At 33.3% G+C, this 10,678-nt stretch overlaps 1 protein-coding gene across 2 annotated transcripts; it reads left to right on the forward strand.

The window, feature by feature from the left end:
- The first annotated feature begins 309 nt into the window (after positions 1 to 309).
- LOC106051775 (protein MIX23-like) lies at positions 310 to 8,901 on the forward strand. Of its 2 annotated transcripts, XM_056033937.1 has the most exons (6): positions 310 to 463; positions 3,033 to 3,158; positions 4,783 to 4,929; positions 5,783 to 5,842; positions 6,773 to 6,885; positions 8,377 to 8,901. In XM_056033937.1, exons 1-6 carry the CDS (start codon positions 407 to 409, stop codon positions 8,450 to 8,452), a joined length of 579 nt encoding a protein of 192 aa, XP_055889912.1. In that variant the 5' UTR covers positions 310 to 406; the 3' UTR covers positions 8,453 to 8,901. The 2 variants fall into 2 exon arrangements, with proteins under 2 accessions (XP_055889912.1, XP_013062433.1); XM_013206979.2 differs by lacking the exon at positions 6,773 to 6,885 and having other exon boundaries at positions 311 to 463.
- Positions 8,902 to 10,678: the final 1,777 nt, after the last annotated feature.

The following is a 10,678-nucleotide window of genomic DNA, read 5'->3' on the forward strand; positions in this document are numbered from 1 at the left end:
GCCCCGCGCTAATTCTAGGTGTAAATTATTAAATTAAACCATTATAATTTATATTGAAATTTTAAAGAAAATCGTTAGAGCCGTTTTCGAAATAAAATTTATATATATATATAAATATAAATATATATACATACATACATACAAGAATTGCTCGCTTAAGAGTATAGGATAGGCCTATTATCATTATTTTACTTATTACATCTAGATCTACATGATCAAGAACTAAATAAATAAGTCTAATTCGCAAAATAGATTAAAAAAGAATTAGATTCTAAATCGCATAACATAACAGTTGACACCTGACGTATTATTATAATTATAGAAGCCGATGATATTCATTTCATTAATTTGAGAAACGCTGATGTAATGACATTGTATACTTTTGGGGTCAAGGTATAGAAAGAAGATGGCTGCGCCCAGTAATCAACAATATTTACCATGCGATGATTTTATGAAGTTTCAGGCTAGTACTTAGACGTCTTAGATCTATAAATCTATATATCTATTTGACTATTTTTATATTATTATCAAAATTATGGTAAATTATTATGATCTACTCTAGTGTAGTAGACTCTTACTTAGAGATTAGAGTGACTCTAGGGCAGTCTAGGTCTAGGGGCTAGGCCTAGCTACTCTAGGCTAAGCTCAGAAACTAAGTCTAAGTTGTAAGAGTAGTAATACTAGATCTAGTACTAATAGATCTAGAACAGGGGCGGACTGGGTGTCAAAATCGGCCCGGGCATTTCTATAAAATTCGGCCCACAAATTCTATATCATGTGATGGGCATCCATGTCTAGGTGTATCGGTCCTTAAAAATCATTGTTAAGTTTGATAATGTATCGATATGCATGTATACAGTGAACTCTATATCTTAATAAGCAATATAGCAGTCTTTTTAAATCAGCAATTATGTAGGCCCTAAAAAGTTGAAGCCTACTAGTAGCACTGTCAACATTCTACATTTTATTTTCGGAAAATGTGTTTGATTAAAAGAGTATTACACTATGAGTCACTGTAATGTCTGTGAAAGACTTTTTGTTTAAACACAACGCTCAGAGGGCCTTTTATAAAAATAATAATAATAACATAATAAGGACATTATAAAACCTTTAACAAATTGATATGTGCCATGCCATAGTGACTTCGATCAGGCATTTCGGTGGCCCTACCGGCCCATTTTGGGTACCGGCCCACTGGGCATTTGCCAAAAATGCCCATATAGCCAGTCCGCCCCTGATCTAGAATCTAGATCTAGTAGTAGTAAGAGTCTTAGTAAGACTCGGTATAATCATAATAATGATAGTCAATCATAATCGTATATCAAATATCATATATAATGATACTCATACTGATAGATCTAGACTCTATGTCTTACTAAGACAAGAGTAAAGACTCAGAAGAGTCAGAGTTTGGTAACCGTAAGAGTCGGTAAGACAAGTGACGGTAGTCTCAGGTAGTAGGTAGTCAGGTAGTGTCAGCGGCAGTCTAGACAAGTAGATCTAGATCTAAATAATCTTTATCTAATCTAGATCTAGATAGTCTAAAAATACAAAGTAGAATAGAATCTAGATCTGATTCTATCATGTCAACCATGATCATCTACACAGTACATTATCGTAAAAAAAAAATCACTATCGAAGTATGACTATGAGTATCGGATCATCATGATTACCTACTTACTACTTAGTGTACTAGATCAAGAGTAAATTGTCAAGATCAAAGTAGATCTAGATTCTAATACTATTCTACTAACTATGGGTTGACTATAGACTCATATATAGAGTCAATCTAGTACTAGACTCTCTAGTAGTAGAGATACTAGATTCTATACTAATAAACTTACTTGGGTTTACTATAGTCTATAGCAGCGGTTCTCAACCTTTAATGCTCGGCAACCCCTTTTTACAATCCCCCACTTGACCCCCCCCCCTTCCAGCATACACACACAGCAAAAGAAGAATAGACAAAAACAATCCATTTTTTCAATGGTCTTTGGCGACCCCTGGCAAATCGTCAATCGACCCCCTAGGGGGTCGCGACCCACAGGTTGAGAACCCCTGGTCTATAGTATATAATAATATATTAATTATATATATATAGATCTAGATCTAGTCAATTCTGGATAGATCTTATTCTTGTCTAAATTTAGATTTTTTGTATATTATATATATATATATATGCAGGGCTTTTTTTGTGATGGTACGGCTTACCAGCACCTTTTTGAATGTGGAGAAAAAATATTACTTTTATTTTATTTTAACATATATATACATTATTAATTTATTTTAAAAGTTAGGCAATCAATCACTGAGTACCCGCACCTATTTTTTTTATTTTTAAAAAGCACTGTATGATATATAATATATACTATATAACATTACACTTATTACACTTAGACTTAGGTCCTCCAGTGCCGTTCGGCGCATTGGGGGGGAAGCTGTCTCCATAAAGATCTGTCATTGGCAATGTCTGAAGCCTCCTCCCACCTGGTTTCCACTGTTCTGAGGTCCTCCATGAAGGTGTGACGCCAAATTATACCAGGATATCCCTGTTTGAATATAAATATATATAGAATAGATCATACTTTTAAAGTTTTAGATTTAGATTTATCATCTAGAATAATCTAGATCCTATATTTTTAGTAGATCTATACATCTATCTTACTCTAGACTCTTGACTATTAATCTATTAGATATAAAGTGGCCTAGCTATGCCTTAGCCTTAGTACTCTAGAGTAGACTAGATCTAGAATCTAGCCTACTATTCTAGCTGAATAATCTAGATCAGTCTCTAGATCATCTTTTACTAGAGTGAGGTAAGTAACTAGAGTAAATCTATAGATATTCTATATTTGGGTTAGAGCTTGCTTTGAGAAGAGAAAAATGCTTTCCAAAGGGATACCAATTTTATTTTCCATGTTAAGTTAACTGTGAGGGAAGTTATTAGATCTCCGATTTTAGTTTACAATAAAAAATTAGCCTTCTTTTATTGTTTAAAGAGGTTTTCAATTTTTACTTGTGAATTCTTACAGGATGCTTTGAAAAAGCTGCGCCTTATTGATGATAGAATCGTCCATGCTTTGAATACAACAATTCCTACACAGTCATTCAGAGACAAAGTGAATGTTACTTCAGAATGTAAACGCTTATATGAAGAGGTCAGTTCTTAAAGGGAAACTCTGATGGTTTTGACAATTTTTGATATAATATGTGTTTTGATTTACAGATAATGAATATATGATTTTTTTTTTTTTGCAATAATAACTTAGTAATTGATGTTTTTCCGACTTAATTTTTCTGCGCATCCAAAACAGTCAGACTTTCACCGGGTTTCTATGTGACGTCACAAATGTGTTTTAATCTATTGACTTGTATAACAGGAGACCATACAGCAAAGTTTACATTCTCGTAAAAGAAATATATCTTGGTCTATGCAGTTAGATCTAGGATCTTGTAAGCAAAGAAAAAATGTGTATTAAAAGTAGATTTACATGCTTGACTTACCACAGCAGTGTGTATTTTCTCGTCAGACCACTCAACAAACACTATTTCTTGGTTGTCTTGTCATGACAGACTACACGTAGTCTCAACTAGTCTTACACTGTCTAGTTTGTTCGAATCAGTCAGACACACGATCTATTTACTTCTTGGGACAGAGAGAGGTTTAGATGAAAATGTTACTCTTCTTCTCGAGTTGATTATCCTAATGCTTTTAGATCTATCTATACATGTGTACATATATATATATATATATATATATATATATATATATATATATATATATATATATATATATATATATATATATATATATATATATATATATATATATATATATAACTGTATCATAGCTCTGGACTAGGCCATCACTTAGCCTAACAGCTACTGTAAGAATGAAGCGATACGATTGGTCAAATCTAGTTTTCTCTTTCAGTATTGTTGAGGGAAGTGATGTATGAACTAGCTTAAAACAAAATCTCATAGAACCCTGTTTTTTTTTTTGAGATGTCAAGAATTTACTGACTAATTTATTTAATGTAAATGTTTCTAAGCATTTAAATAAAAAAATGGTAAAATGTTTACTATTACAACGTTTTATGCAGAATTTAAATATGTCAATAACTCAAATTTGAAAAACCATCGGAGTTTCCCTTTAAAGTGGTCTACACCAATAAAATTATCAGTTTAGTTTTTTGTTTTTAGAGTTTACTGAGGTCATTAAAAGAGAAGTTTTGAGTGACTAGTTTACTAGTGCGCCACACCATAGGATCCTTAGGAATTAAATCTGCTATTTATTTGGAACATGTCTCAAGCAGTGGTACCCAACCTGCCTGGGGGGTGGGGGGGGGGGGCAAATAAATTTTCTGGATGAATGGCTGCATTACAGCTAAGTAAATTAAATTTTAAAAAATCCCATCAATTCCAATATATCTCAGCCTTTTCAGCTTCCTTGTGGACTGAGAGCAGACCTTTAGAGGTTAGGATAGCACTGCGCCATGGGTTGGATATCATAAGGCCCTCAGATTTGGTATCACTGGTCTCATCCAGCAGAAAAATGTCTTTTGTAAGGACAGCAACATTTTTATTTCACCTGGCATTAGCTTAAACCTGGTTGACATAATTTGAACCATGCATATATCTGAAACAAGTTTTATATTCTTAACATACAGAAATTATGTGTCTACTAAACTTATTATAGTTTTTATTTCCTTTGAGTTCAAAAGATTTTTTTTTTCAGTTCAACAATTTCTAAAACGTAATTATTATTTTGATATTAAATAGATGCAGATATCTTATGATCAACGAGACAAATCAATTCGACATTGCATAGAGCTTGTGAATGATGATGTTAAGAAATTAAGGCAAAGAAAACTTGAGGCTCCAGATGATGTAGAGGTTCTCAGAGCTTTGAGGAAAGAACAAACTAAGGTTTGTTGGAATAGAAGAAAAACAAAAAAAAGAAACCAGTTTTTCTTTTTTTTTTTTTTATTAATTTCATATTTTTATTAATTGTGTATTTATGTTCCCATAAGTTACCAACATGTTTTTGTCCTTAAATGACACTACAACCTAATTGAATGACTGAAATGTCATTTTCAGGAAATTTACTATTGTTCAGTGAGCATCTAATGCTTTGGAAAATTAAGCCATCGTGGGAGAATGATTTCTAATTTAATCATCTTATTAGTTTCCCACTCAAGCTTTGTTATTTCAAAATAGGTCATAGTTGGTGGTGTGTTTAGGAAATAAATGATGTACTTTTTTAAAACAGTAACTGCAGGTGGTAATAATGACACTGCAGATAGTTCTGGCCTAACCATAGCACATTATTTTTATTTATTTTTTTTTTAATGCCCAAATATAAAGATTTGATCATTGAGTGAGTTCAGCACTACAACCTGGGCTCCCTTGATTTACATGTACTTTTATCAATGCCTGAATCTATCCAACAAATGGTGTTGATGATTTTGTTATTTCTGTGGCATTTTATGTCTTGAGAGATGATCTTTGCCCTTTGCTACTTCTCATGTGACTTGAGATGCCAATCCTTCATTCTCAACTGCAGTCACTGGTTTGGCATAGAATCTGTAAACTCCAAATGCCGCTGCATTTTAACCTTTTTCTTTTCTTTTATGATATGGTTTTGTTATATTTCATCCTAATTTTGCTCTAAAATGATAAATTGTATTCATTTAACACAGAATGTGAACTCCCATTGTGAGTTGCTTGTACAATAAGTCTTGACTTTGGTGTTCTAACAAACTAAACGTATATTTCACAGCTTAGGCTAATGCAGCAAGAAATGAGTATAGAGGAAGTAGTGAAAGATAGAACATTAAAGGTAAGATTTTCTTGAAGGGCATTTTCTTTGATCACTGTTACAACACTCTAAGTGACTCTCAACAGAGATGCCAAACTTACAACACTCTAAGTGACTCTCAACAGAGATGCCAAACTTACAACACTCTAAGTGACTCTCAAAAGAGATGTCTTATCTAGCATGTGTTATTTGACCCCTTAACCCAATAGCGCTTATTGAGGTAGGATATGTTAACAGTTTTAGCCTAAGTAGGATGCATTAGAAGTTTAGGACACTAGCAGCAGTTTATTTAACTTTTAGATAAGAAGAGATCATCATGCCTTGTTCAGAATTGTCAAGGTTATCTTTTCTCGCCTGGCTCGTTAGGGGTTACACAATAACAATAACGTAATACTAGATTAAATTCAACTTCAACTCCAAATATCCATGGAAATAGAAATAATACTTTAATATCCAATAGAGCACAAATAGTGACATCATCAGAAATTAATAATACTCAAAACACCAGTCTAGGAAGCAACCGTCCAACCTTCCTGGACAGGGAACAAGACCTCACTGACTAACACTCTCTCTCGCACATTCAATGAAGACTAAACAATTCAGCTCATAACACGTGCAAGACTATTAACATTCATAACCTTGGCCTGGGAGTACATAAACAAAGGGATATAAATATCATACCAAAATAACAAATAACATTCACTCTCACCATACCTCCCCCTGACAAGAATGATAATAAGAGCGTAACGATTCTTTTTTAAAGTGAAAACCAGATTTGTATAGCTTTTTTTTTTTATATTGGGAACAAAAGTGCAGAAACTACAGTTTATAATGTCATCCCAGGAAATTAAGTGTTTTTGAAGCTTTTTTTATTCTAAAGGTATTACAATAATGTTTTGTTTAAACTAGACATATTTTTTAAAGTTGTTTAATTTTTTTTTATATTCCAAGTTATCTCTCTTTGTTAAGAAAATAGAGGACAGATTTTTTTCTATCGGAAATAGATTTAAACATCTACTCGCTATTGGTATTTTTGCTTTCAAGACTTCGTCTGTGAACCAAAAGTAGGTAATTTATTTAACCACTTGGTCGATAAAGTCAGGTCACCCTCTTCATTCACAATATTATTATCTCATCCATCAAATATTATCAATAATATTTATAATGTTCACTCAGAGAATACAATGAATAGACATTTATTCCCACAAACATAGTGTCAAGCAAGTCTAATGGCAAGACTTAACAATAGGCCAGTATAAACAAGTGCACAACATCTCTAGGTGGGGAACTAGCCTCGCCTTTTTTTTTTTTTACATCTAGAACCAGGCTCTAAACAAACAAATAATGCTGTTTTTTTTTGTATTGTTATATCTGGCAGTTAAACTTCACAAGTAGCAGCTATATTTTAATAGTCTTGATTTGCCCTCTTTTCAAAACATTTCTTAACTAGAGCCAGGGCCTATATTTAGGAAAAGTTAACAGAGAATAAATATGCAAGAATCTATATATATATATAATTCTCTTTATGGCTCAACAGTTTGGACACCAAGAAGTAAAGGAAAGATCAACGACAAAAAAAAAGAGTGGGGGAGGAACAAGTAGTATTCACCCGTCACTAAATAGCAGGGCTGGACTTAATCATTATGACCAAAAATTCATGGGAAGATCACTCTTTTATTTCTTTCTACCCCACATAACTTTAGTGGCGAAAATAAAAGGAGGGGGGGGGGGAAACAAGAAATCTGTATTCACCTGTCACTCAATAGCAGGGCCGGACTCAACCATTGTGAGGCCCTGTGCGAACCGGATTTTGCGGGGCCCAGTTTGAATATGGATAATAATTGAAAATTAAGAGTTTGTATTAGAAAATAAATTCATCTTTGCTTTTATTCATTCATTACTACGTACAGAATTACTTTACAAGCCTTACGTGTAGCGTAAAATTCTGTTTCCTACATAGATCACGCTCAGTAGCAATAATTACCAAATTTTTCAATCTATCTTCGAGAATTAGTTTGAGGCGCGAGAAGCTTCTTTCACCAGATTCCACAATTATGGGTATTGCATAATGCAGTTTTTTGTTTTTTTTTGCGTGTAGGATTGGCGTTTTCCATATTGAATGACACCCCAAAATGACAATTTTGGTCTATATATTTCAGGAGATTTGTATGAGTTTTCAAAAGATTTTAATAATTTTCGGAGATTTCCAGGACTTTTTCGTATATTTTGCAATTTCAGGAGATTTACAGGAGCTCCTGGTAAATCAGAAGGTTGCGGAAAATCTGTTATAAGTTGTAAGAATGTTTAATTTAATAATTTACACCTAGAATTAGCGCGGGTCCTATGAAAGTGTGGGGTCCACAGCGGTCGCATAGGTTTCTGAAGTTTCAGTGGCCTAAGGCCGCCCTGCAAAATAGCGGCGTATGCTACGCTGTGGATTGACTAGTAGAGACTAATAGAAAATGTAATATTTTGCACCAAGTTCTTTTTATTAATATTTGAACTGCAAAGAAATTTTATCAGTATCAATATTATTAGTATTACCTTTCTTTCAGGTTTTCTATGAAAGATGTCGAGACAACTACACACCACCTGCTGCTCCTATTGTATTATAGTGCTATTTATCTGTAGTGTTTTCATGTCAACAGATTTTTTATTTGGTGGTATTAGCAGAGTAATACATTGGGCTTTTAATGACTACCGGTACATAGATTCTGAATTCTGTATGCGTACAGTTTTGTAATCAAAGTTATAATAGTTTAAAAGCAACAATTTTGTTTGCATGTTGTTTATAACAAAGAAAAAAATGGACTTTGAAAGATTGGTTTCATATTAAGATTGTATCAATGCTGTGTAGAGACTGCTGTATCATTGCTGTATAGAAACTCATGTAGACTTTTGCATACATCATAGATATGAATGAAGTTGTATGGTATGGTTAGTACTTGGTTTCCAGATGTGATATTGTCATATTGACCAAATGATACAGATAATACAAAAAAACATTATTGCTCTTTTTTTTTAACATTTATATCTGATATGAGAAATGATTTCATCCTAATAAACATGTATAATTTGAATGTTGCTTTGTAAAATTATTATATGATGGGATTACTTTTCATGTTTCTTGTAATTAACTATAAAATATATTAATTAATAAAAATAATTAAATTCCTATTATGAATAAAATAAAGAAGTATCTATAATTCTAGTAGAAAAACCTTGGACACATGTAACACAGGACTTTCAATACTTTAGTCCTGTTTGTTAGGAGTATCATTTATTTAGAAGTCAAGACATACATGCTACAATGTTGTGCTATGTAACACGAGCCTGTTGTCCCACTTAAAAAGACCCAAGAAAAATCACTAACTCATTCTTGGCAAATAATGAAATTATTGTTTGGGTTAAGTTTTTAATAATTGAGTGATCTAGCTAGTTTCCACTAAACTAAATATCTTTGTTTTCAAAGTTTCAATTGTGCGTGTAGGCCTATAGTTTCATCAAGGGAAATAATCATTGTTCCTAGTTTGTTGTCAAAGGGAAAAGACACAAAGAATACATTTGTCTGATATTTAAATTTCTCCAACAGTGCATCCCAAATATCTATAGCAAAGTTTACTTTTCTTGATCAATAGCTTCATTTACTAATGTACAGACTATTTTAGTTATTTTTAAAACAAGACTTCAACATCAAAATAACATCAATATCAACCAGGTCATCTTACAATAGACCTACATGTAACATCTAGCAGCACATTCCATTCCATACGAGGACACACAGAGTATAACAAATTGTTTCTATATAATTGTGTTATGACAGTAGTACGTCTGGCAAATATTGTAAATTTTTGTGTAACGACAAGTTTTCAAGAAGAGATTGAACACTACAGTTGATCGTGTTAGCAAGGTTACACACATAATAAGTGTTACCTACATCTCTCAGGAATGGGGGGGGGGGTGAGACTAGTGAGTACAGCAGCCAGCACTCCTACCTGTGGCCACAACAAACAGACAAGTGACGTAGCCAGGTGAGAGTGGGAAATGAGAAAGTCGAATGTAAGAAGGCTCAAGGAAGGATTGGAATACATACATACAAACAAAACACAAACAAAACAGAAAGGCTGGATGGGCTCAAGGAAGGATTGGAATACATACATAAAAACAAAATACAAACAAAACAGAAAGGCTGGATGGGCTCAAGGAAGGATTGGAATACATACATAAAAACAAAATAAAAACAAAACAGAAAGGCTGGATGGGCTCGCGCTGAACTGAAATGTCAAGTTCTAATTGAGACAACTCTCTAACCTATAGGGGATATGAAAACATTATTCCAACTCCCAACTCATTTTTCTTTTCAACAAAGAAAAAGAAAGAGAGGAAAAAATCAGCTATGTTAGCAGCTCAGAATGGGATGGTTGAAAAATGAAGCCATCACTGTCTTCAAAGTGATTTGGAGGAATGAACAGAAATGTTGGCGCTCTGTTGTTGTTGTAGGCCGACGGGCTTGAGAATGTTGTTAGACATTAGTGTTTGGTCTTACAGTCACCGGTATAGATTTATAACCTAGCAAGTTGTTTACAAGTAGTGTCTGTTTACAAACAGTGTCTACTAAAGAGTATTACAAGTATTTTCTACAAGTGGGTGCCTATCGCGTCATGAACAAAAAGCTTTAATATGAGACCAATAATAAATGCAGTCAAATAGTTCATAGCAGCTTAAATGCTCTTCTTCCAACCACAACAACAGCAACCATCACTGCAGAAATAAAAGTGTAAAGGACAAGTGAGAGATCAGCACATAGAATCAACAGACGATCAAAATCGAAAAAAAAAAAAAAATAAAACCCATGGA

This window comes from Biomphalaria glabrata, chromosome 6 (genome assembly GCF_947242115.1).
Source record: "Biomphalaria glabrata chromosome 6, xgBioGlab47.1, whole genome shotgun sequence".
In the NCBI taxonomy this organism is placed as follows: Eukaryota; Metazoa; Mollusca; class Gastropoda; family Planorbidae; genus Biomphalaria; species Biomphalaria glabrata.